The sequence below is a fragment of the Alternaria triticimaculans genome (assembly GCF_023758025.1).
Source record: "Alternaria triticimaculans strain BMP 0046 chromosome Unknown scaffold_12, whole genome shotgun sequence".
Lineage (NCBI taxonomy): Eukaryota > Fungi > Ascomycota > Dothideomycetes > Pleosporales > Pleosporaceae > Alternaria > Alternaria triticimaculans.
This window is the reverse complement of record NW_026055969.1, coordinates 516,921-542,736: the sequence shown is the minus strand read 5'-3', so window position 1 is coordinate 542,736 and position 25,816 is coordinate 516,921. Positions and strand designations below refer to the sequence as shown.

The 25,816-nt window shown below is 52.9% G+C and overlaps 8 protein-coding genes across 8 annotated transcripts; 5 read left to right on the top strand and 3 right to left on the bottom strand.

Moving 5' to 3' along the window:
• Window positions 1–396: 396 nt before the first annotated feature.
• On the top strand, window positions 397–1,539 carry J4E78_007713 (uncharacterized protein; the record flags this gene model as incomplete). The annotated part of the gene is made up of 3 exons (XM_049368318.1): window positions 397–535; window positions 583–589; window positions 771–1,539. The coding sequence occupies 3 exons, from the start codon at window positions 397–399 to the stop codon at window positions 1,537–1,539; spliced, it is 915 nt and encodes a 304-aa protein (XP_049219972.1).
• A 2,312-nt stretch (window positions 1,540–3,851) lies between these two features.
• J4E78_007712 (uncharacterized protein) lies at window positions 3,852–5,084 on the top strand (the record flags this gene model as incomplete). Its single annotated transcript, XM_049368317.1, has 5 exons — window positions 3,852–4,010; window positions 4,059–4,149; window positions 4,206–4,309; window positions 4,361–4,603; window positions 4,659–5,084. 5 exons carry the CDS (start codon window positions 3,852–3,854, stop codon window positions 5,082–5,084), a joined length of 1,023 nt encoding a protein of 340 aa, XP_049219971.1.
• A 3,826-nt stretch (window positions 5,085–8,910) lies between these two features.
• Window positions 8,911–12,636, bottom strand: J4E78_007711 (uncharacterized protein; the record flags this gene model as incomplete). The annotated part of the gene is made up of 5 exons (XM_049368316.1): window positions 8,911–10,974; window positions 11,029–11,036; window positions 11,536–12,293; window positions 12,354–12,508; window positions 12,628–12,636. The coding sequence occupies 5 exons, from the start codon at window positions 12,634–12,636 to the stop codon at window positions 8,911–8,913; spliced, it is 2,994 nt and encodes a 997-aa protein (XP_049219970.1).
• Window positions 12,637–12,843: 207 nt separating this feature from the next.
• Window positions 12,844–13,594, bottom strand: J4E78_007710 (uncharacterized protein; the record flags this gene model as incomplete). Its single annotated transcript, XM_049368315.1, has 2 exons — window positions 12,844–13,141; window positions 13,206–13,594. The coding sequence occupies 2 exons, from the start codon at window positions 13,592–13,594 to the stop codon at window positions 12,844–12,846; spliced, it is 687 nt and encodes a 228-aa protein (XP_049219969.1).
• A 1,730-nt stretch (window positions 13,595–15,324) lies between these two features.
• On the top strand, window positions 15,325–17,485 carry CRN1 (Coronin-like protein crn1; the record flags this gene model as incomplete). The annotated part of the gene is made up of 7 exons (XM_049368314.1): window positions 15,325–15,358; window positions 15,414–15,442; window positions 15,499–15,558; window positions 15,608–15,750; window positions 15,803–15,949; window positions 15,996–16,457; window positions 16,504–17,485. 7 exons carry the CDS (start codon window positions 15,325–15,327, stop codon window positions 17,483–17,485), a joined length of 1,857 nt encoding a protein of 618 aa, XP_049219968.1.
• A 601-nt stretch (window positions 17,486–18,086) lies between these two features.
• On the top strand, window positions 18,087–19,382 carry J4E78_007708 (uncharacterized protein; the record flags this gene model as incomplete). Its single annotated transcript, XM_049368313.1, has 2 exons — window positions 18,087–18,117; window positions 18,313–19,382. The coding sequence occupies 2 exons, from the start codon at window positions 18,087–18,089 to the stop codon at window positions 19,380–19,382; spliced, it is 1,101 nt and encodes a 366-aa protein (XP_049219967.1).
• Window positions 19,383–19,470: 88 nt separating this feature from the next.
• On the bottom strand, window positions 19,471–21,096 carry J4E78_007707 (uncharacterized protein; the record flags this gene model as incomplete). The annotated part of the gene is made up of 2 exons (XM_049368312.1): window positions 19,471–20,284; window positions 20,753–21,096. The coding sequence occupies 2 exons, from the start codon at window positions 21,094–21,096 to the stop codon at window positions 19,471–19,473; spliced, it is 1,158 nt and encodes a 385-aa protein (XP_049219966.1).
• A 1,815-nt stretch (window positions 21,097–22,911) lies between these two features.
• Window positions 22,912–25,591, top strand: J4E78_007706 (uncharacterized protein; the record flags this gene model as incomplete). Its single annotated transcript, XM_049368311.1, has 5 exons — window positions 22,912–23,049; window positions 23,100–23,219; window positions 23,271–23,712; window positions 23,770–24,467; window positions 24,713–25,591. 5 exons carry the CDS (start codon window positions 22,912–22,914, stop codon window positions 25,589–25,591), a joined length of 2,277 nt encoding a protein of 758 aa, XP_049219965.1.
• Between the last annotated feature and the right edge of the window lie 225 nt (window positions 25,592–25,816).

Sequence of the window (25,816 nt, the reverse complement as noted above, 5' to 3'; positions counted from 1 at the left end):
CGAACATCGTCATAGGAAGGCTTGCTACAACCCGTTGAATATAGCCACTGTTTTCTCTTGGCTTGAGTCCAATTGCTGTGCTCTCGAATCACTACCTCATCGATTCCCATCTGACCTGCAACGCTATTGCCATACATCAAAACCTCGCTACATCAAGTTCCTACCTGTTAATACCTTTGTTGACCGCGAAGTAACAACATCCCGGACATGACTCGGTTGAGCACATGTGTACGCAAAAGTGACGTAATTCCTCCATCACAAGAGCGTACCTGGTAAACGTTGCAACAAACAAAAGAGCCTCACGGGCTCTTCCAGTCTTACAACATACAGCTCCACGCTTTCTTGATACCAGAATTCATCTCCCACTTACTCATATCACAGAATCAAACGTTCAAAATGCCCCCGTATGTCGCCCGCGATGCTGTCCTGAGGACTTCGAAGACGCTTTCGCATCTGTTGAGACCTATTGTTCGCTTTGCTCACACACAGCGCAGGACTTTGCCTGACTTCTCGCTTGAGGGCAAGGTCGCTGTTGGTAGGTAGTCAAGAGAGTCTCTTGACAAGCTAGCTAACTTGCTATAGTTACCGGGTATGAGATCACCAACCCGCGCCATGGGCGGCTACGATCCGTGTCGCAAGATTTTCCTGCGTAGAAGCATACATCATCTTCGAAAGTATTCACTTGTCAACATTTACTGGTGTGTATGCAGCAGAATGCGACACGGGTCTTAGCTACCCCTGGTGTCCCTCTCACGAGACACCAAATACAGTTACAAGCAAGCTAATGTGCTATACAGTGCCTCTCAAGGTCTTGGTCAACAGATCCTCGCCGCCTTCGCCCTTTCCGGCGCCCATGGAGCCATTGTAGACCTGAAGCAAGAAGGTGCCGACAGATCAGCCAGTGCCCTCATTGAAGAGGCTAAGAATCAAGGCCTCTCACCCCCCAAGGTGCATGGCTACGAGTGCGACACATCGTCCGAGGAAGGCGTCAAGTCTACGTGGGAAAAGATCGTCAAAGACTTTGGGACCGTCGATATCCTCGTTACGAATGCTGGCATTACTGGTGGTGCACCGGCCGAGGACTACCCATTCGAAGACTTCAAACGAATGATCGACGTCAATCTGACTGGAACTTTCCTCTTTTCTCGCACAGCAGGTAGATGGTGGATCGACAACAAGGTCGACGGCCGCATCCTGATCGTCTCGTCAATGTCCGGCTCCATTGTCAACCGCCCGCAGAAGCAGTCGGCATACAACGCTTCCAAAGCTGCATCGGCCCATCTCATGAAGTCACTGGCGTCAGAGTGGGCGCCGCACGGCATCCGCGTCAATGCACTGAGCCCGGGATATATCCAGACCGAGGCTAACGAGGGGGAAGAGATGGAGAAGCTGAGCAAAGAGTGGTTGAAGGATATTCCCATGAAGAGGATCGCCAAGCCAGAGGAATTCCGCGGTGCGGCCGTCTGGTTGGTCAGTGATGCTAGCAGCTACGTCACGGGTAGCGAGATCATCGTGGATGGGGGATACACTATCTGGTGAGACTTGCTGAGAGTGGGACTATGTACGCACACATCCGAATATTCTTATCATTTTGGCGAGAGGCAAATCTTCCAGTCCCAAATCATCTCGGTGCAACCCACTCGGGCAAATCGCTCGTCTTGTAGCGCCCTTTGTTATGCTCAATCGGTGCTGGCGTTGCTGTTGCAGAAGAAGGCGCATCTTTCTGCACCCTGTCGCCAGAGTCATCGATGATTGCTTTGCCCTTCTCCCTTATCTTCCCTCTCTTCAGACCGAGAACGAAAGCCGCGACAATAGCCAATAGACCGACCAGACTACCAACTACCGCACCTGCAATAACACCTGGACTTGTACCGCGCGGAGCTCTATCGTTGCCTGACGGTGTATTCTCGGGGCTCGAGGTTTCACGGGGTAGGTTGGATAAGTCGCGGTCCGAAGTGGTCATGCTGTTCGAGATAGCCGTAGACTCTGCTCCTGAATTCGATGTGGTTGTGAATGACGACGAAGAAGGCTCAATAGCTCTGGAGACCGCAAACATCATGCTCCGATATCCCCACGAATGGTTATACCATACATCATCGTCGCGATGCTCTTTCCATCGAAACACATGATTACTGCCGTTGGCACGATCGTCGGGGACATCGACCGTCCAGTTTCATTGCCCACCTTGCCGCACATCGGTCGTATCCAGTTCTATTGCGAATATCGATTAGTTTCTAGGGGCGGCGGGATGAACAACGTCGATTACAGCGTACCAAATAGTTTTCGTACAAATGCGTCGTTGGCATAGCTTGTAATCCAGAGATCAAGGAGAGACTCGTCGCCGACGGGCCCATCACCCCAATTCGGCCAATTGTCGTCCCATCGGACAGTTATCTCCTCGCCTTTGGACCAAAATCTCTTTCCGTTAATCCAGTTAGGGTTTGTGAACTCGGCTAAAACAGACGCCGCTAGGTACGACAGGCATAAGAACGCCTTCATCGTAGAGCTGACGGAGAGAAAGTACAGAAGCAAGGACTATTTCAACAGAAAGCTTCATCACCCCTTTAATCACTAGGCGGCTGGTTGCGGTGGCTGTCAGCCTTGCCAAGGCTCCCGTGCCGCAATAATGCAGATATCGCAAGGCGCATGAATCCCTTACAGATCGTGTTCAGATTTCGCCAGGAACGATAGCTAAATGCTCATGCTATTGTATTCAACGGAATTAGGGTTCGCCTTTGACTCAGACCGGGGAATGATGTTGGTTTGATCTATGGTCTTCTTATCCAACAAGTGCTGATTACGCGACAGTCACAGAGAAGTCAATGTATACAAAGATTCGAGGACTGGATCTGAATTCTAGGCGTCCTTCACTACCTACGCCTCAACGCAACCCGAGTAATATCCAATATCTCAACAATACTTTTGCTTCGTCGCCCAGTCACACATGACTTTTCCGACGCAGCTGCAACAAGCGCACACCTGTCATGCACCACCGTGGTCAGCGCCACAATCTCCATCGTCAGCCGTTGAATGCCTTACCTTCTTTTGTTTTACCGCGTTATCATTTCCATCTATACATGTCAAGGTCTGCGAGTTCCACCGAAACTTGTTGTAGCAGGCGTTTGCGTTGATGACCGCGGCGCAGTCGTCGCTCCGTGCGACTTCGGCAGTGCACTCTGGGTATGTTTGGGCGGCGCTGAGAGCGAGAAGAGTTGCCAGGACCGCGATAAAGAGCACCATGACGGATTCAGGTGATTGGAAAAGGTGAGAATGCTTGGTTGGGAAGTGTTTGTCGTTGTGTGGTGCCGCTTTGCTCTGCTCAACTATCTGTTATCGGACGTCACTGGCACTGAGCATCCCGGACTCATGTATCCGATTGCAACTCGTGCCGGTCGCTTGGAACAATATATCCGGAAGTACTATGCAGCTTGCGGTATTTTGGAGGAGAACGAATGCTGGTTACACCCACGGTCAGCTGCAGTCTCTGTAGGCATCGGACGGATCGTCCCGCGTCGTGCACCTTTTCAGCTCTTGTCCTTTGACCACTCTAGAGAACACTCATTCCAGGCGTCTGCTCATTTGAAGGCTTCAGATGAATGACCCCCTTCATGGAACGACGACGTTCCATCTTCCTTGGCATCTGAGCTCGCATTCGCTACGCGATATTAGCTTACATTACCCTGGCCTTCGGCTCTTCGCATCGATGCTCGTAAAAGACGGCAGTTGGTAGTATCTTGGACATCAAATCGTGGCACCCACAGTATGAAGGAAAGACTTGCCATGGGCTGCAAACTGCTGTTTGGTAGCTGTCGATAACACCGGAACGCTGGAGACCACAGGGACGTAACGACATGAAACTACACATCTTCGCCATTGTCTTCGGGTTAGTCGCGACTGCGAAGGCAGGGCTTTTGCGCTTTGGCTGCGCGCAGTTGACAGTACAGAGACTTGACCCGTTGGTGAACCCAGGCTCGAATCCCTCGCCACATCTTCATCAGATCATCGGAGGTGTAAGAAAGCCCTTCTCCAAACAAGCATTCTACTGCTGACACCGTCAGAACTCCTTCAACGTCACCATGGATCCAGCCAAAGGCCATGATCTGGCGACACAATCGACGTGCACCACGTGCGAGTTTTCCGAAGACTTGAGTGAGGACTACAACACAGTTCTAGATGACGGAGAGACACTAATGAGATGACGGTAGGCAACTACTGGACCGCAGTCGTGTACTTCAAAGCCAAGAACGGCACCTTCAAACGCGTACCCCAACGAGCGCAACAAGGCATGGAAGGTACCAACGGCGGCATGGTACGCACCTTCTTCTCACCCCATCACAGCCAACGCCTAACATGCATGCAGGTCGTATACTACATGACCGACGCCCTCTTCAGCACCTCGCAAACCACCAAAGTAACAGCCTTCAAGCCCGGTTTCCGCATGCTGATCGGCGACGTCTCGTACCGTTCTCGCGAGGAAGCGCGCGACTTTCGACAGTTGACGTATATCTGCATGCAAAACGAGGGTACCCGAGAGCCTGAAACACTCGAGTTCCCGAAGCAGCCTTGCCCGGCTGGCATCATGATTAACCATCGGTTTCCAACTGTAAGAGTTCCGACTTTGTAATTGTACGTTGCATGTATGTACTGACTGCTTCCAGTGCTGGGATGGCGAGAACCTCGATTCACCAAACCACCGCGAGCACGTCTCTTACCCCGCAACGGGTACATTCGAGAACGGCGGCGCATGTCCAGACACACACCCCGTTCGCCTACCCCAGATCCTACTAGAGACAGTCTGGGATACGAAGCAGTTCAACAACAAGGCAGACTGGCCGACGGATGGTAGTCAGCCTTTCGTCTGGTCTAGTGGCGACGTGACCGGTTTTTCAACCCATGCGGACTACCTCTTTGGCTGGAAGGACAACTCGCTGCAGAAGGCTATGGATGGGAACAACTACGTGTCAGCACCCACACTGAAGAAGCAGAATATCGCTACACAGAATAAGTGCAATGTCAAGGATATGGTCGGCGAGAACTTTGATGGTTGGCTGACGGCGTTGCCGGGTGGTATGCAGGTGAAGTAAAGGACACTTGCTCAGCCCCTTTCATCTTGTGCCGAACACTGATGTCCTACCACGACTATCGGAGATTTCTGTAGTCAATCCACTCACGCCGTTGATATGGTTGTATAAACATACGTCAATACTCAATGCGATGCAACGGTGAATGGGGCAGTCAGTTTGAGCCTTGAACACCCAGAAGACGGGTCCGGGCCTTTGTGTAGCATAGCATACAGCGGAGAAGTATGCATCACTAGTGAGTTATTATCTGTCACCTTCTCTTCCACCTAGATCGACGACCAGAAAAAAGACTGACCGGAGCCTGCAAGCAACGAGCGCAAGGTGACGTGGCTTCGCACATGAGCTGAATGTTGCATAAATGTAGAGGAGACAGCTCGCATTGCAGCAATGATGATAAGGCTTACGCTGTGCAAGGTTTAGTGTGGTCGAGACTGCGAAAGTAATACACTGGATTCAGCCTGAGCAGATTGTAAGGTGGCGATTCCACTGCCTCAGCCTCGAGCATTTTGCCCTGTCGACCTTACGTGCCGGCGTGCTGATCCTTGTCACTGGTCAACGTGTAGCCACGTTTACTCGATCGTGCGAAAAGCAAATCTAGCCCTCGATATTTGTGCTTACGGAGATTCATGGAAGCTAGATCCGGAATTCCGATCACAATTATCGTGATCATGCGTGTGCAAGCTTACCATAGCCCATTGATTTCACAAGGTGAGACATGTATCTGGCCATGCTGCAGACGCTGCGGACATTTATACCTGGCATAGATAATATCTCGCTGATCGGTAGAAAGTAACGAGTAGACGTGGGCCGTGTTCCAGTAGTAGCTTGCACCATGAAAAGCGCGGCTGTGAAGCTAGCAGACCAGTCCGGAGAAGATATGTGACCTGAGAGCGCATCGAGTTTCGAGGTGTGATCGTAATCTTGTAGCGAGCAATATCGCGCCACATTAAGTCTGGCTAGATGTAGACAAGGATCTGGGATTGCGTGAAATGGAAAAAGGGTCTGGGGATGTAGAATGAGCCTTTGCGAGGTTCCAGCTTTCGCGCGTCTTGTAAACGCCACGCATTGTACCGGCAGCCTCCGTGGTCGCTCGAAATCGTGTTGAGATACGAAGGATACAAATCAATCGAACCTCCTGGACCTCAGGCATACCTGAATTTGCCTCATGCAATCAGCAACGCCCTTCACAGTTGGTATATGGTCGTTTCGACAGTGCTGCGCCTAGGGTGGTGAGCCCCGGTCCTCAGCCCAATACCGGTGAGCTTTGCATGATCATCGCTGAGGTGTCCTAGTGTGAATCCTGAAAGTCCAAAGACGCCTTGTGGGTGATACAAGCTGCATCCGATCATCCTGGGCAGTGCTGTTGGTTGGTTCGACATACCACGGGTGAGCAGGTGGGCGCAACAGTCCCTTTCCAGTAGACGAAGACGTTGATGCCGGGCAAATACATTGGCTTCTATTGGGCAATAGTGATCATGTAGCGACTTGTAGCGTAAGTCGGACGTTTCCAAGGCATTGATGCGGCAGTGTACCAGCTCCCATTGCAAATACACAGATCTTCAACGGCGTGAACCAGAGCTAAGTTCCTCAAGCAGTGATAGTCTTATGAGCATATCTTCGTCATGTCGAATGTCGTCTTGATGAGATCTTGTGCGACAGCCACGTTGTTGTGCGCTCTTGGTACGTCTCAGTTTATTGATACCAAAGTGTGACGTAGACACTAACAACACTGATGCACAGCGACCCCAAGCGTTGCTTCGAATGTGGCCTCTGGGTCAATAGGAAGCATGAGCGTTGGTGACGGCGTCGAGATAGCGGGGCTGGTGGTAGCGTTTATCGTTGGGATTCCGGCAGCAGTTGCGGCGGTTATCACCATCAAAGCCTACATCGAGGCAAGCCATCGGAGTCGTACGGGTGAGGCCTCCTTTCGTGTATGTCCCAGACGAAAGAGTGGTTTACAGCTGGCGATATATGCAGCGTCTGTCTTACGACCCACGCCACGCTAGTCTTGCGTTATAGATATACTTTCCGCTGCCTCGTTGCATGAGACTGACAGAGCACCGTCTAGGGACGAAGAGATGGTACGGGTACCGAGGAGCTCGCTTGAGGGATGAAGAGAACTTGAAAGGTAACTAGCGACAGTCATCGTCACGATGCAAATATGTGCTTACCTTGCCCGAAGGTACGAACGTGATGGGTATACCACTCGTCGGAAGAGACGCAAGTGCACCTAGCGCACCGATCATGCCGGTCGCTGCATATGTACCTCCTGTACCGGTGGCCGGTCGTACAGGCCACGGGGGGAGACGTTCGATCTTGCCACGGGTCCGTGAGTAGGCAGCAACGCTTCGAATGGACCCACAATGGCGCGACACTTATTATTCTTCGTCCAGCATGTGGTGCAGAATGATACGAATGTGGCGATGTGTTGCGGGGCGTCGCAGTGGTGACAGTCAGACAAAGGTGTCGTTATCCTTCTTGGCGAGCGAGCAGTTGCTCGACCGCTGTGTAGCGAAGATTCAAGGACGCAGCTTCAATGTGGTCAGTCCAAAACTCTACCAAGTTATGAAGATATGACGAGAGTGAGAAGAGAATGATGCCACCAACCTGATGATATCCACTTGTCTCATGTTCCTCAGTAATAACAAGGTTGTGTGAACGGATACAAGAACTCCAGGAAAGGCATGACCGTGGGTCGTAGTGATGAAGCCAGATAATCTCGCAGCAGATGAAAAATATAGCAAGCCTCCGGCGGAGCGCAGTGGGAGGGCACGGCTCTCTAAAGGACTGAAAGAGACCATGCTCTCGTCCGTTTACAGGATGCAGGCAATGCTTGTAGTCCTGACAGTCTGGGCACTAGTAGCAGTAGAACATGTTCTCACTGGTGCCTGTATTGAGTCTCTCTGCCTGACCGAAGGAACTGACCGTGATGAAGGGCTGAAATCGCCAATCAGAGTACCAGAATATATCTCTAGTTGCGCCTTTCTGCCTGACCGGGTGAGCTAGAGCAGGGCCGCTTGCGCCCATCAGCAGGGTTGTAGGGAAGGGCTCGCGCTGCCATTGGCTGATCGCTACACGACGAAATGCGACAAAGTGAGACCGCCAATCAGAGGACAGGACGTGTGCATGTCGCTTCATGCTTCCACCGATCATCCGGCGATGCCCGAATCTGACGTGCATCACGTCTGAAGGACAAGGTGTGGTTTCCACCTGGGCAGTATGCCTCCTGATCTCAGACCTATCAAACAGCGCCCTCTTAGCATCAGCCCACATTGGCATGCCTCCAACAACGCGGTAGACACACATAGCCGAAGGACCAACGCTGCAAAGTCTGGTCGGCCGCCAGAAATTTGCGAGCGATTCAGCATCTGACAGGGATCGAGCACAAAATCCAGCCGGTATGCCTCCACCATGCTGGTATGCCTACAGCTGAAGCCCATCGATGCGGGCAATCATCGAGATCAGCTTACATTGGCACAGCGACTCGTATGGTCATGCTGCGCTTTCGCCCCAATAACTGCATCAATGCCATACGTAGACGTGTTTTTCCAGACGTGTGAGGCGTACAGAGTTCTCGCGAATGCTCTCGCCCTTTCTTACGTCACATTCCGCATGGCCATGGTGACAGACACTAAGCGTGCAGGTTTTATCTCAGGGAAGCTCTGGGTAAACGTGTGAATTCTCGGAGTGGATCCGTTTGCAGGACAGCAGAGCGCGACTTGAGGGCGTCTGCAGCTTTGCTTGTCTCAACGCAGCCAATCACAGCAGGATCGCCCTCATAGCCCTGCGCAGTAGGACCAGATTACAGAAGCAGTCCTTCGAGGTGGACCTAAGTAGACACTTCATCAGGTTCACCAACAGGTACCCAAAGCACCCTTGCATCCCTCTGCAGGCCCTCCCCATCCAACTGCCTCTTCACAACCACGATGACCATGATGTCTCTCTTCGGCAACGGCTTGAGATCCCACCCCAGGACTTCCGGCCTCTGAACTTCATCTGCAAACGAAACCTTCCACTCCAACTTGTTGGTGTTTTCGTGAAATACCGCCTCCCCGTCTACGAAGACCTCCAGTGACGTTGCTGGCGATGGATGGTCAGAGCCACCGTTGGCGACCATGAAGACTTGGATAGTGAGGCCCGAGATAGTGTTGGAGACAGCTGCAACGGACTCAATAAGAGGCTCGTTTTTGGGTGGCGAGGAGAATGCCTTTCGGATGATATCGGTGGGTAGGGCGGTAAGAGGAGGCGGTATACGTCTCTTGGTCGCCCGTTCAAATGCATATGCATACTCCAATAGCTTGGTATCTTCGTAAGCCTTCCCAGCGAATGTGATGTTCACAGGCATGTTTTTGTCGCTAATGACACCCATGGGTACACTCATAGTAGGTACACCGAGATGCCTGATCGCGCGATTACCGTTGGAGTATTTTACGCCATTCTGGAGACTATGTGTCGTGCTGTCAATGTCGAATTCAAGATCTGCGAGACCGACATCGCCTTGCGCAGGAAATGCAACGACATCCAGCCCATTTTTGTCCATCCAATCTTCTAGATCGCGTTTCCTTTGAGCTTCAAGAGCTTTGAGAGCTTGCTCCATACCCTGTATGTCATGGATACTCCCATCCTGGACCATCTTGGGCAGCCCGGGGTAATCAATCCAATTCCTCACTTCGAGAAAGCGATCCGGCTTGTAGCCTGGTGGCTTTGGGAATAGCATCGCAGGATCTTTGATGTCGGCTAAGCACTTGATGTTGGAATCATTGTTGTCTACGAGAAAAGCGTTCCACGCTTGGGCGATAAGAACGCCTCGCTCGAGGAGGTTCCAGTTCGCGGGACGTCCATCGACGTTGTTCGCTTCACCCGAAACGGAGTCGTTTTCGTAATTTGTTATTAGAGGGAAATCGGTGTAGACGATCTCTGCCCCCATGGAATTAATGTCTTTCGCTGCCTGTTGCCATATTGCGACGACCTCTGGTGAGACGTAAGGATGCTTTGCGTACGGATCCGAATCTTTCTGGCCAATGTACATCTTCGGCACCCCAACCCTCTTCCCTCGCAGCGCTTCGCCGTTTCGCAGAGTAGTGTAATCGATTGAAGGAGGCTGAGGTATCTGCACATGCTTTTGTTCGCGTATGAAGTCCCCTGATGTGTCTTCATCTGGAGTAGCGATGACATTCAGTATTTCCAACATGTCGTCCACCGATCGCGCATACGGAGTTGGCACATCGCATGTGATGTACAAAGGCCATAATCCGCGACAGCTCAAGAGTCCCTTCGATGGCGTATAGCATACGATGGCGTTGTTGGACGCTGGACTCCGTCCGCTGCTGACGGTCTCGCTACCCATGCCGAAAACTGCCATGCTGGACGTCACAGACGTTGCAGCACCATTTGAAGACCCAGATGAGAAGGCGCCAGTGAGGTACTTTGAGTTATACGGCGACTCTGCACGACCATACATGCCTCTCTGCATACCACCCGCAGCCATCGGTGGCATGTTAGTCTTTCCAATCAAGATCGCTCCCGCAGCTCGAAGCTTCTCAGCGATTGCAGAGTCGCCGCTTGACATGACACCTTTCAGAGCAGGTGAGCCATCTGTGACTGTCATGCCGGCAACTTTGTAGCTGTCTTTGATCGTATAAGGTATACCTTCCAAAGGTCGAGGCTTGAGACCTTGGGCACGCCGAGCATCGGAAGCTGCTGCATCTTGGAGGACCTTCTCGTTGAATACCGTAAAGGCATTCAGACCTTGGATAGTGTCGAACTTGGCAATGCGATTCAGACAGCTGATGACAAGATCCACGCTGGTAATCCGTTGTTCGTCGAGAGCTTCTAGATGATGACCGATACTAGCTTCGACAATGTTAAAGTCTTGAGGATTTAGACCAAGACTCTAGATCAGGGAATGAGTCAGTCAATGTCATGCCGTTGGTGGTCGCGAACATACACTATTGCCTGCCATGTTTCAGGAACAGCTTAGCTCAACGAAGGTGTTCCAAAAGGTAGTGAGTCCCAATTCTTGTGGGCGTGTGGTGACGCCAGCGTTGTCGATTGTATGTTCGTGGTCCCAGGCGGGAGCAGGATGGGCCGACGTAATCGTGTCTGGGAGATAGTCACTTCCCCACTTCTGGATAGTCGGTTGGGCTTTCCCTGTACGGCTAGCTCCATGTAGTGTAGAAGCAGGTGCGTTCCGTATCCATTCCGCATACGGCTTGTATCGCTCATAAAGCTGCGTTTAGGGCAGGCGCAATCGCCGCGGCAGCACATGGCCACCATGACCGGACTGTGGAAAATGACATGGACAACGTAAGGGCTCATACTGCTCGAATACCTCAACTGTCAAAAAAGCTAAACGCTCGAATATATGTAAATTGTGCCGAAACCCAGTAAGCCCTCTTACCATGGTAACAAATCCCCTAGGCTGTACTTGCCCAGAGCGCCTTGAACCTCGTACTTCCAGCCACCAAACCACATGCACCCATCCATCCCAGATTCCAGCCTGGCAACCCTCCAGTCGTGCTGCTGAAGTGCAGCGCCATGGGCAACCACGCGCTTGCGATGACAAAATCGGTCCACCACCTGTTGTCAAACTTCTTGTCCTCTTCGTCCTGATATTCCGCAATCGCGCGGCCATCGGCAACCATCTGTTGCCTAGTCACCCTCCTGCGGCCCTCGAGCTGCCACTCGCGCATCAAGCGGAGGAAGTCGCACGACACGCCGCCTAGCCAACAGCGGTAGGCATACAGGTATAAACGCGCAGTCGTCGAATCGCCGCGGTTGAGGGTAGAGATGAAGCGGGGCGAGATGACGCCCGAGTCGGCGAGGAGGGAGATGTTCTCTAGGGCCTGGTAGGAGAAGTAGCTGCTCGCCTGCAGCATGGCGATGCGGTGCAGCACGACATCTGTGCCGGCTTTGGGGCCTGAGGCGAGCGAGCGCAACCAGGCGTACAGCGGGAAGAGACCAAACAGCCTCAGCGTTGTGCGCGCTTTCGAGATGAGGACGGCGAGCGCAGCGATGGGCGGCACCGTGCCGTTGTTCAACAGGGTTGCGGCGGAGATCTTTGCATCGTCGCAAGCGGGGCGGATCAGCGTGAGGAGCCGTGTCGCGAAGCTGGAAATGGACGGCGATTTGGTCTGCACGTAGGCGAGGATGTAGAGGGAGTAGTTGAATGTGGAGAGGAATGCGGAGAGGCCGCCTGGGGAAGCTAGGAGTCTGCCCTACATTAGCTCATGCCTCTGACCCTCACAACGACACACGCTCGACCTGACGTACTTGTTCAGCCTCAGAATCGTTTGGTCCACTTTCTTGACGCCTGCAAGCAAGTCGGTCCTGTCCAGGTCCCTCGGATCCGCCCTGGGTGCGGCATCCGCTATCTTATCCACCACCTCCTTGACGTCAGGGGTGTCAGTCACATTGGACGCTTCGGGCTGGGTGGGCTTCTCGGTTTCGTCAGACATGGCGAGATTGGTCCGTATATGTAATGATGAGCATGCAGGAGGTCAGGAAGTCTGGGTAGAATGAGGTAAAGGGTTATGCTTCTCCGCACGCAAGCCATGGGGAGCTCATTGCCGCTATCCCCGTGAGCCGAGGCACTGCCACCAGCCGTGTGCCATCCTCTCAACACCACCTGCATCGTGCTTTTTGACTTGGATCTTTTTGAACTTTGGTTTTTGTTTGCGATACGGGCGCAAATCTACAGACATGGACGCGCTTTGGATCGTATTATGAGCGGGAACCCCCGTCTCTTGCGCTCCGCACTTCATCAAACGCCTTCGACAAACCCCCGGGTTCCACGCCGCTCCACATCCTCTGCATCAAGCCTCTTGATCACATCCTCAATCTCCTCCCAAGCTGCGCGCCCTCGTTCCCCGGATTCGCTCTTTATCGCATCTAGCGTTCGTCTTCGCCGCTCCTTGGGCTCGCTCCTGAGTTGAGTGAGGAACAGGCGTTTCGACTCTTCGAGCTGGGTGCGAGCTTTGTCTAGCACTTGGTCCGTCGGCTTATTGTCTTGCTCAACGTCATTCAATCCACTCTCGAGAAATAGTAGACTGATGCGTGGACTGAGCGTTAGCTTGTTATTCCTCTCACTCTATGGGAAAATAGAGGACTCCCGTCAGAACATACCGCATCTGCGCCAGACTGTATAGCTTCTCTTCTATCTCAGCTCTGTCCCAGGTGCTCCTTGCCTGCCGCCATACCAGATGCCATTTCCCTGTTGCGACATTGCCAGGAAGCTTCCTTGCTATCTCCTTATCGAGATCGTCGAGCCGTTTGAAGAACTCAGTGCTGATAGCGTCTCTGCGTTCTATCGACCATGCAAAGTCTCGTAGTCGTGTCGCTTGCGCCTGCACTGCAGCCCAGTCGCTATCACTTTTCACTCGATAGAGCGCAGCCACCTGGTAGAGAGTGCCAGCTATCAGAATGTACGCGAATGTTAAGATGGAAAGGACGTTGGCGGTAGAAGAGAGTGCGCTGTCGCGACAGTCGCACGTGCTGTAAAGTGGTGTCTCCATGGGGTTGATATGAGACACGTCGATGTCGGTCTCACGAACGGCAGATTGGTGACTCGAGGAAGGCTGGGGAGCTTCCATTCCTTCGAGAAGTTCCCCGCCAGCTTACTTGCGATAGTAGACTGCATACTGACTTGCGCCGGTGTTGGTTCGGTTGCGGCTAAGTGCCTGCAGCACACATGTGCTCAGCCTTGTCGTCCAAGACTTGGGTAGGTGTATGGCTCTGTTCCCCAGTTCACCTGTCTACGCTTCCGAACGGCCCCAGTGTCTCGAATAATTTCAACATCACACAATGGAGTGAAAGACATCATAGGACCTGAGAACGCTCAAAGCCGTTCTATTAGCAAAGCTAACTAACGTGTTGTGACAAAGACATATTTCAACAATGCCAGCGCAAACACTACGAAAACAATTGATCCACCCGTGGCCTGCCAGGGGGAATCTTTATCTTGCACGTCGAGATCATTCACCTGAGAAGCCATAATTCGAATCTGCACTCACTGCCGGCCATGACCATTCCACAGATGCAGGGCGCTAAAAGGGCGGGGGCCCCTCTGATATATGGAGACCAGCACGCACCAGATACTACCAGTGCACCAGAGCAAGCAGTCAAACGAGCCAAAAAGCACCCGTTCGACACCCTCGCGCTCAGAAAGATGGGATACGACTTTAAAATACCAGCGATCATTGCCAGAATCCGTACTAATTCGGCTCAGCCCTTCGACGTGGGCATGGGGTTAGGGGTGATGCTGTACCACATCGTTCCGTTGATATCAACGCACTTGGAAAATCCTATGGAGTTCCACAACAAGGCGCCAACAGCCTTGCAATGGGCAACTGAGTTCGTCGAAGCGGTTGATCAGTATATCGCATACTTGCGTCTTACGGATGGTTGCTCGGAGAAATTTCCTAATGATGCAACCGTCGATCGCAAGAGTCGACGGCCACGGCGCAAATACATGGGGCGGTATACCCACCTCGTCGAGAATGCTTATAAGAATCATGTCCGCGAACAGCTCTGCGACATATTCCAATCGTGGAGCAAGGAACAAACGCAGCTCTTCAACAAGGGTATGGATAAAGCTCTCTCGGGAATACAGTGGGTCGTCTACCCGCAAGAAAATGTGGTTCTGGCTGCTGGCGACGACGAGTGGACGATTTGGCTTCGCGGAAGGTGCGAAGAGCTAGGCATGATTGAAGCAAGGGCGGAGAGGAAGGTGTTTGAGGATATTTAGGGACGGGTCTGCCTGAATATGGTTTGAGTGTTTGTTGGTAGTAGTAGTAGACGCAAAGTATTGACCACCGACAGTCGAAGGAAACTAGCACAAGAAGAAATGTGAAAACAGAAGTTGCATTCTCGTGACCTCGGGACCGGCCTCAGGCATCTTGTGCTAAGTCGTTAGTTGGAGATCGTGCTGCGAACATGCGGTTGCTGGGCTGGGGCTGCATAAACAGCTGCAAATTGGTGGATTTGCAGGTGGAGTGGTGGAGTGGTGGAGTGACGAGGGTGACTAGGGACCGTTGGCGAGATTGGAGCGGGCATCGCGGGCCCACCGCCAAGGCGCCTGCATAGGCATGCTGGGGGCAACTGCGTCCCAGGACTCGAAACACGCGCTCGAAACCGTCGCATTGCCCTCGCACCCACCGCAGCGCCTCTTATAGCCCAACGCCCGAGGCCCGAGAGTCTGTCATTCCTACACTCGCCACCACCCCCGTCACTGCCACCCGCAACCATGGCCGGCCGATTTGTGCGAGCGTCCAAGTACCGTGAGTGTTGATGTCCAACGCCCGCCCAGCCCAACATGCTAACAACGCCTGCCAGGCCACGTCTTTGGCAAGGGCACCAAAAAGGTACGCTCCAATGCCATCCATGGATCTAGCACGCACGTGTACTGACCCTCTTGCAGGAGCAATGCTACGATAACCTCCGCATCTCCAAGAATGCGTGGGACACCAACCTGATCAAGGTCAGCTCTCCCGCACGCGACCCCGTCGTACTTGCGCTCACCCCCCTAGGCCAACCCCGAATACATCTCGGTCAACTGGGAAGCCAGCGGCGGTGGCGCCTTTGCCGTCATCCCCATCAATGAGCGCGGCCGGGCGCCCGACCAGCTCCCTCTCTTCCGCGGCCACACTGCCGCCGTCCTCGACACCGACTGGTATGGTCGCACATGGCATGACAGGGCCGAGTACGACGCTAACCGCGCGCAGGTCTCCCTTCAACGACTCTCTCATTTCCTCGGCCTCTGACGACGGCAAAGTCGGCATCTGGAAGGTGCCCGAGAACTTCACCCTGCACACCGATGCCGAGGAGCCCGCTGATGTCGCGCCTGTCGCCAAGCTGAGCGGCCACATGAGGTACGCCGATGCGCTCGGTCGAGATTCGCATCTAACACTGCCACAGGAAGGTCGGCCATGTCCTCTTCAACACCGCCGCCGAGAACGTCCTCGCTAGCGCGTCTGGCGACTACACCGTAAAGCTCTGGGACGTCGAGGCCGGTCTGCCACAGCTCACGCTCAAGCACAACGACATTGTCCAATCGCTCTCATGGAGCGCCGACGGATCGCTCCTCGTCACCACGAGCCGCGACAAGAAGCTGCGCGTATGGGATGTACGCCAGGAGAAGCCCGCCCAGGAGGTTCCCGGTCATCCTGGTGCCAAGAACAGCCGCGCTGTGTGGATGGGTGAGACCGACCGTATCGCGACCACTGGCTTCTCGCGCATGAGCGACCGTCAACTCGGTCTCTGGGACCCGCGCAACCCCAAGGAGCCCATTGGCGGTTTCCAGATCCTCGACTCCATCTCCGGCGTCTGCATGCCCTTCTGGGACGACGGTACACAGTGCTTGTACCTCGCCGGCAAGGGGTACGTCTGACCTCCCAATTTTATGGCCATACACTAACTTGCGCAGTGACGGCAACATCCGCTACTACGAATACGAGAACGACAAGTTCGAGTACCTCTCCGAATACAAGTCCGGCGACCCCCAGCGCGGTATCGCCTTCCTTCCCAAGCGGGGTATCAACCTGCACGAGAACGAGGTCCTGCGCTGCTTCAAGACTGTCAACGATGCCTACGTCGAGCCCGTATCATTCATCGTCCCCCGCCGTTCCGAGATGTTCCAGAGTGATATTTACCCGCCTACGACAGGTCTGAAGCCAGGTGTTTCGGCTGCCGATTGGTTCAGCGGAAAGACTGCAATGCCGCCCAAGATTTCACTTGAAAGCGTCTATGAGGGCGAAGCCCCCAAAGAAGTGGAAAACGACTACAAGCCTTCCCAGCCGGCCACCAGTCAGCCATCCCCCGTCAAGGCCGAGCCGCCCAAGCCTGCGCCCGAGCCCATACCTACACCAGTCGCTTCTCGTGGTCCACCCCCATCTATGAAGGACAACAAGGATTCTATGGCGTCGGCAGCTTCCAAATTCGCGGACAAGGATGCTTCGGACAACGAGAGCGCGTCGAGCTTCGAAGAGATTCCCAAGCCAGCAGAGCGCCGCACTTTCACTGCTTCCCGCCAGGAAGAGAAGGTTAAGGGCCCCACTATCTCCAAGGAACCTGAGAGCGCGAAGTCCACTCACGGTCCCACACCTGCAGCATCCTCTACACCCACCTCATCTGCTGCACCTGCCTCTTCTACGCCCACTGCGGCCGCTACGACTTCCACACCTAGCGCCGGTGGCCCTGCTTCCGCTCTCCGCGATGCACTAGGCGACATCAAGTCACAGCTTGAGCAGCAAAACAGGGTCATGTCGGACCAAACCGATCAAATCGCACTCCTTCTGCGCGAAGTCTCGATGCTCAAGACCAAGGTTGCCAGCTCCGAGCCCTCGGACCGTGAAAAGGATGAGCGCATCAGGCAGTTAGAGCTCGAGCTTGAGGAAGCCAGGTCTTGAACATGAGGACCTTAACTTTCTCATGCTTGGTGCTGACGCTGTTAGAAAACTGAACGAGGACTATATGTATCTGATCACTCATCAGGGTGTTGCAAAGAAATCGTCGTTTGGATAAGATCTCAGGGATATGAGTGGCATTATCCGGCTGGCGAGCTGTTGGTAGGGGCCGATGTACGATGATTGGGGGCTGTTCTGTGTATGCGTATCGTCTGTCTGTCGAACTTGCTTTCGTTAGCAAGGTGTTTGGGTTAGCGGCATTGTATGGCACAAAATTCATTACTTCTAGTTTAGTGACTATTTTCCCGCGGCCTCGACATCTGTACATTCGCTGAAAATGTACGCGCAATTTCTAGCAATCCTGTTCTTGGTTGACTCAGCAACATGGTCGCCATAACTAACGGTCCGGACCTCCTAACCTTGCACTCTCCAGGGCTTGCCTTCTTCTCTCCACCGTTAATTCTCCCTAACCATCTCGTCTCAATCTTCACACGTGGCGCATTGCCAAGCCTGCCAACGTACGCAGACCGACTGCACCGAATTTATTGTTACCTCCATACAGAGCTCAACCGTCCCTGTACTTCGCGCCCGTCCACGGCTCACCATGGCAGCGTATATCAACCTTGACTTGCAAGGTACGTTACCAGTGCAATATTATACACGGTCTGTTCTTCTAACGTAGAACGAGGGGCCTTCTATTTTGCTGGACATCGTTCTGCCGAAAATGACGCCATGCTGCAACTATTTTCGAGCAGGCTTGCGGGCGTAGCAAGAGGTGCGTAGTACCATCATCGCCCGGCATAAACGGCAAAAAGTGCTCATAGACGTAGAATCTACTTTTGATGTTTTGTACTCGCAGGTTGCCCGGGATTGGCAACAGCGGGACGACCTCCTCACACCCTTTAACGACCGCCGATGGAGTCACGTTAGAGCGGTCTGGACCTTTGACCTTGATCGCGATATTCTGCGATTGGACCAGACAGATCGCAACCTTTGGGTTCCTCTCGACCTTGTTCGCCAGCGTTCCATAACCATTTCCGATTTCGAGCCTTGCGAACCACCGCCGACACTTGCCAAACATGCCTTGCAATCCGTCTACTCAGCACGCCGCCCAGTGGTGTTCTGGAAAATGAGACGCAAGAACATCGACCTGCCGCGCCTACAGCGGCGCAAGGCTTTCGTCTCTAGGATACTTGCCGACTTTGCGTTCCAGTGGAGGCATGTCCTTTGCGGTCGTTACAACAACTCTACGTTTCGGAGGCTTGCCAATGCTATTGTCAGGATTGTTACCCTGGACTTTACCGTCGAAGAAGCAACGCTCGCACACCAAGCCATTGGCCGCTACCTGGTCTGGATAGACAATCTCCCAGAGTGGGACTTTGCAAGTGGACACATTGTGAGGGTCGGTGGAACGGCCATCGTCATATGCCAGCAAACTCCGCACGCGATCACGCTGATTCGAAATGATTTCGGGAAGCAGATTGTGTCTACTCCTGGTTCGGCAGGAAAAACCCCCACCTACCTCATACTCTCGGTGCGGGAACTTATTCTGTTTCGGATAAGCAGGGATTTCGAAAAATATACGGAACCCATGCGTCTATTTGACGGGGTGCATCCTCCATCTGAAGAAGCTATCGAGCTACTTCTCCAAGCCACGCAGACCAGCCCCACTATGGCTCCTCTTCGCAAGCTCCCTGTTGAGCTACAGGATGCGATCATTGACAAGGTATCAGGAGAACCGATTGAGAGCGCCAGGGTTGGCTGCTTACTTGATGCTGGATCAGTTTTTACGTGGAAATACAACGACCGAAATATTGAAAGACAAGTCAGCCATCGGTCTAGGACGCCTTTGTCACATATTTGCTTCGGTGGCTACACTAGTGGTATAGCATACAAGTAAACGTGTTGAAACCGCCCGTTGTCAGATGTCAATCTGATCTGTTAATCCATCGCACAATAAGAAGCTTGTCGTACAATGACCTTCCACATTAGTAAATGTGAGCTACCTGAGTGACGTGCTCGCCTGAGATAGCTTGACCGTCCATGATGCCATGTACATACGCGTCTCCAATAAGACGAAGCTCATGACGTCCGTTCTCAATTTTCTCCGTGTTTTTCTTCCCCATAACAAATGGTACGTTGCCGTTATAAAAGACCCAGATCTGGTCTCCAGGCGAGGTAGTAGGTGGGCCCATACCAAGGTAACCTCTCTTTGTAATGAAGAAAGCATGATTCGGTACCATACCACAGAGAGATTCAAATAGCCCGCTCATCCCGTGTGGAGGATAATTAGACTGGTGGCCTTGTTGCGGGAATTCTTCATTGTTGAGTGCGCGTTCGATCTCGAGAAATTCCGAAGCGTGTGTTGCTTTCGCTCGTTCGATAGGATACTCAGCCATGACGAGATCACCGCTCATGGTCCGCCACAGGGCTTCGCACGACTGTGTCGGATCACGTTTATAGCTATCTCGTCCTTCCACTAGTTGCCTTGCGTCCGACATTACGTTCCGTATCTTCCGATAGTCAAGATATTCCTCATCGGAAACCTCGTACACGCTGTTGACTTGCTCTACTTGGTCGACCAGCAGACCTGGTAAGGATAAACATGTCCAATCACTTGATACCTTCGGTACTGAGCCTCCCTTCTCGAGGTTTTGTCCGCAGTCGATTCTACCACCTGCCGAGAACTGCCTGTATCGATGCGAGTGATTCCACCACTTCAGCTGGCGCTTGCCTACACGGTTGGAGCATGCGAAGTCGATTGACCAACTCGGTAGATCGGGGGTGACATGCGGCATCTCGCTGGACGCAATCAGAGGCCTAAGGCCTTCTCCGAATAGCAGTAGATCGCTTGTAACCATTGCAAATAATAAAGATGCAGGTATCGAGTAACTACGCGCTTGAGCGTGCGGAAGAGTCTGTGAAATCTGACGCGCATCAAGCAAGCCTAATAGCCCATAGATTTTATCGCGTGGATCGGTAGCTTTCCGATGGCGCCAGCGCATGAACAAGTCTAAACCGGACTCGCCATCAGTCGAATGCAGAAACCCATTTATAGGATACAGAAGACTACGGAGAAGTGGGGTATGCATGATGCGCTGGTATCGAAATCTGAGTGGAAAAGAGCGAAGATTGTCGCCACGCAGCTGCTGTACCACCAGGAGTATGTTGCGCCGTGACACTGAGAGTGGGCCCCATCTGAACTCAGCTGAGTGGGGCAGTATTGACTCTTGAATTGTCCAGATGCGCTCCCACCAGGTATTCCCATACATAGCAAAGGCTGCAAAGGCTTTCCGGGCCGTCACGCCTGCGGCACCTTCTTGGAAGAGCGTGGGGAGGCCATCCTCGTGGTCGACACCTTTACTAGACAAGTCGTGGGCCTCTCCTGTTGATGCGTTTCCAATTGCTGGTCTGTTGGCCACAGCTTCAAAGAACGCAAATACTGCGTGTGTGTCCGCCTCATCTATGCCATGTTCGGCATATTGGATCTCTCCCAGCCATAGGATGCAGTGTGCGCATTTACTGTAGATTTCTCGCATCAAGGCAACCTGACTGGCCTTCTCTTCCATATCCCACTGGTTGATGCATATCTGATCAACCCATAGTGTGCGCATTTGGTTTGGATAGCGTAGGCGTCGAAGAGCGTCGTGGAGGTTTGGCGAGATGTTGATCGGGCTTCCTGACACTTGAAGGCTTCTTTTCTCGACAGCATCACCCCAAACGTATGATAGCGCTTCATATTGCGCATCTCCATCGACACTAATGTTGCGGATATGGCACTCAATAGTGTCGTCGGGGCAGCCAGGTAGCAGGTCCAAGACGCGGATCTCGCGGTTGTTGGGGCGTTGAGATACTATGTACCTAGGTAAGTCAGGTGGTTATCCAGTCGTGGAAGTCCATCAATTTACCTGAAGCCTCCATCGCGATCGAGCCAGGGAGAAGAGCCTTATATCTTTCAAACAAGATGAATGTAGCGTGGAAGCGAAAGAGTGTCCACAAATGGATCACGTGTACGGTAGCTGCTGCATGATGAGTTGCCTGATCAGCCAAGAGCGGGCTGACCAAACAGAGCCAGGGAATATCCCATAGCCTGCATGTCCAGGTGGCGGTATAGAAAATTGTAACGTACAACACTTGTGCTGTTCACGACAGCATTCTCGTGCAGTTCTTAGAAGCTTGGGCATGCCTGCTCGGCGCGGGCGCGTAGGTAGAAATGCTGCCAAGAGTGGGTCCATGGCGCGTCATCTCTCGCGTCAACCAGACCTCGGGAAGTGTGCCCTCTTCACCTCACTTCACCACCACCAAGTCCTACACGATCTGTACGCATCCTACAGGACAAAGCTATCGACGCGCTTGTGCTGATAGGATAGTCAATCTCCATTTCAATTCACCTCTATTGTTCCGCCATGGCAGTTCATGTCGGCTGTCATCTCAGCACATTCATCCTTTCCACAAGCAAGAAGACCAAGCCGATGAACTACAGTATGTTCAGAGCTATTTTCAGCAGCCCCAGAGCCCTTTGGTTCCCTTAGTCACCTATCCCGGCCTTCCTGTGCCAGACTATTCCACCTTCGCTCTTGCTTTTCAGAGCCCGGTGTATACTCGTATGCGTTCCTGTGGGATTGAGCAGTTTTAAATCACGACTGTCAGAATCCTGTCAAAACGCGCTTCATCTTCCTACCGATACGAATGATATCTGGCACGGACGAGGCATCTCCCCAGATCGCATATTGATCGTGACAGAAATCTGTTGACTACGGCCAGTAGGCAGTGACCGGCAAAACGACTGTACGGTCTTTGTCTCGTGAATATGTCACAAGATCTACAAGGTGGTTCTGATCAGAACACCCCATTATCACTATTTTGACGCGCGGACCATGAGTTGCGTCATCGCTTCATGGCAGGCTCTCACTGACTGAACGCACTGACGGTTCTGGACGGTCTTTAATTGCTCCAGGCAACGTTGGTAGGAGTGGTGAGCGTTTGCAAATTTCTTTCAGGGTCTTGTTGAAGGCTTTTCATCAGCCCTCACTGCTCACCAGTGCCTATAACGGAAGTCTTTCGTCGATCACACGCGCCTGCTGAACTTCTTCACTCTTCTGCGCCTGAGTCAGATGATTCGATTCTTTTACTTTCTCTGCACGTCCTTCACATCTCTGCTGCTATAAAGAGCATATCGTCTCCTCTGGCTTGAACGATTTCTCTCACTCTTTCGACTCATAATCTGCCCTGAGACCAGTTCACTATGGAGCGGAGTCAGGATAGCGATCGAAATCAGTGCGAGTATGTATTCACGAGCGAACCCTTTGAAATGAATGCTTACAATATATAGTGCGGCGCAGACTCAGTCATCTGGCACGTCCCCAGTGGCAGACAGCTCGCCTTTATCAGAACTTCCTGAAACTCCCTCTCTAGAAGTGAGCAGTGCGATGCGAGGCAACGATGGACGCGTCGAAGCGCTCAAAAATGATGACGGCGAAGAGTCTGCGGACGAAAGTTCAGACGCCAAGAAGCCATACGCGTGCCAGTATTGTGGCAAGACATATGTTAGCGAACAGAAGCTCAAAGTACGTATCAGAAGCCTGTATTCTATCTTCACCTACTGACCTAACTGTAGCGCCATATAAGGGATACCAGATCCAAATGTGCAAAGAGGCGCCTCGGGGTTAGCACGAGTGACAGCGTCTTTGCCTGTCCACGGTGCGATGCCCAGATGTCCAAGAAGTACTCTATAGAGGTTTGTCGTCCGTCCATATCCTTCAGATCAACATCGCTAATTGTGAATCAGCGGCACATCAAAGACTCATGCTGGAAGATTTGCGACGAATGTTGCAAGGGCCATAAGTCGACTTGCGATGCCTATTATACCGACGACGCCTGTAAACATTGCCTGCAGCAGGGACTTGCATGTACCAAGCACAAAGAACAAGTGTCCGACTGCAACCCAGAGTTGCTCACAGATACACCCACACAGCCGTACAAATTAACTCCTAGATCTTCTCGCGCTGGCACAGTTGCCAAGGACGACAAAGGTAAGCGTAAGGCCACCGACTCACCAGGTGCGAGTCCAAAGTCCAAGCCGGTCGCCAAGCGTGCAACTGCTGTTGCCAAGAAAGAGACGACTACAGCCACTGGACCAAGTCAGGAAGCTGGCCGTTTGTATCCTCCATTTGCGTCGCAGTCTGACCTTGAGAGGTCGCCCCAGTATCATATGGATATCGAAGAGAACAGTACGTGTCCTCCAAAAACTCCTTATCTTGAATGACTGCTAATGACAACAATTCCAGTTGGCGGCTTGAGATCCTCGACGCACCTACAATCGCGCGATCACGTTCCAACTACACTACACCCGCAGTCGACACTCATGCCCCAGCACGTCCAGCGAGATCAAGCCCGAGGACACCCAGTTCCGCAGCAGCAGGTTCCTATACCACCCTTGATACCCGGCCAACAATACAATGGTCGCGATGTCATGACTCCGCAGCAAGCTCTGGCTCGCTGGCCAAATATCCACAATAGTTCTGGTCTTATGACATATATTGTGGGGCGAAATGGAGAGGTCTTGAATCAATCTGCGATAGATGGTGATGAGTTGCTCAAGAAGTTGAATGCGCAACAGAGACGTATCGCAGCCATGGCAACTCGACACAACAACGGAGTGCGTGTGCCTGTACCGACTCGTCCAGCTCCACAGGCACCGGACGAACATCGCACCCAGTTCAACCATGTGCATTCCCCTGAGTCTCGTTTGACGCGCTTCCGACCCATCCAATCCGCCAACTTCAAGGTGTATGAGGAAGCTGCTCGTCGTAACATTCGGCCCAACGAGTTCCTTGCAAGCGCGCCTGGATCTCGCATGCCTTCTCGTCAGACGTCGGCCCAGCCAGCCGCCGCCTTGCACTTGCCGACACAAGGGCAGCTTCAGGGAATGAATACGGCTGCTCCGGCTACGAAGGGACCGGTAGCTGGGGAGCTCACACAGCCAGTAAGTGGGATTCTTTCCCGACTCTAACATCTAGTCACTGACAAGTTTAGATTGCTTTACAACGTTCTGCTCTACCCGTAGCAGACGAGAACGATCCCGTAATGACACTTCGTATTCATAGCAATACATACGACATCAATGGCACTCCCATCTTCTCCATCCTCACGATCCGCGCGTCGCAGAAGTTTGGCCCTCGTTTGGAATACTATTGTCAACAGCGAGGCAAACAGTACGGCATAGACTAGGTTTTCATATACCAATACGCCCTAGGCGGCCCGGACGATGACGTGCGAGATCGTTACATCAAGATCGACTACAACATGACCTTCAGCGATGTTTATGATCCTGAGCGTCCCGACATCAAACTCCGAGACATGGACACCATCATGATCATGAAAGCCAAGTCCCGCCTCGCATCCATGATCGATAATGGTCGCAGGGGGATTGAAACTCCGCTATCGCCAACTGGCTCGCAGGTTTCGGAAGATAATATCGACATTGTTGACGGCGAGACCCCGATCTTCCAGAACGCCGGCACCATTGCGAACTGGAACCGCATCGTTGAGAGTAAGATGATGGAGTTGCGCAATCAGGTCAACACCTTGACATCTGAGAACCAGCGCCAGAAGACAGAGTTGGCTAGGCAGAACCAGATGCTCGGTGATATGATCAAGCGCAACGATGCGTCTTTGCGGAGCAGTCATCCACAGGCTACTGGTCGTGGTGTTCATGCCTTCCCCTTCGTTGGTCATTCAGCTGCAAACCTCCATCCCGGCATCCAACATGGCCCAACTGTCCAGCGCAACGCGTTCATGGATCGTCTGGAAGCAGTCCGAGAACCCACCGTGCTAAACGATTTGCGAAACCGCATGCAGCAATACCAGTTCCCGACTCATCACCCTGGCATGCAAGGTCGCCGGCCCACTTACGATAGCGGCGAGCGTGAGGCGTTTCCGGACTTCCAGAGGATTGGTGCGGCGACGACTCAACCTACACAGTTCGCTGCATATGGGATGGGTGACGACATGACTTCGTATGTTCCTGTATTGCAACATATACAGGGCGGGAGTGATGAAATGGACGCTCCGATGGTGAAGGTTGAGGATGTGGAAATGGAGGAGTAGGACTTCAGTTCTAGCTACTGAGACACTGATGCTTCGTTTCCGCCCTGTAAGAGGCGTTGAGGTGTACTTTAGGCGAGAGAAACGTTCTGATGGTCACACTTCAGGGTGTTCAGCTCCGTGCCGTCAGATCTGCACGCATCGGCGTTAATGCCACGAGCCTGAGCTTCGTGAATGTGGCGTTCCAGTTACGCTGTCTAGGCTAGCGACGCGCTCATCTACCATGGG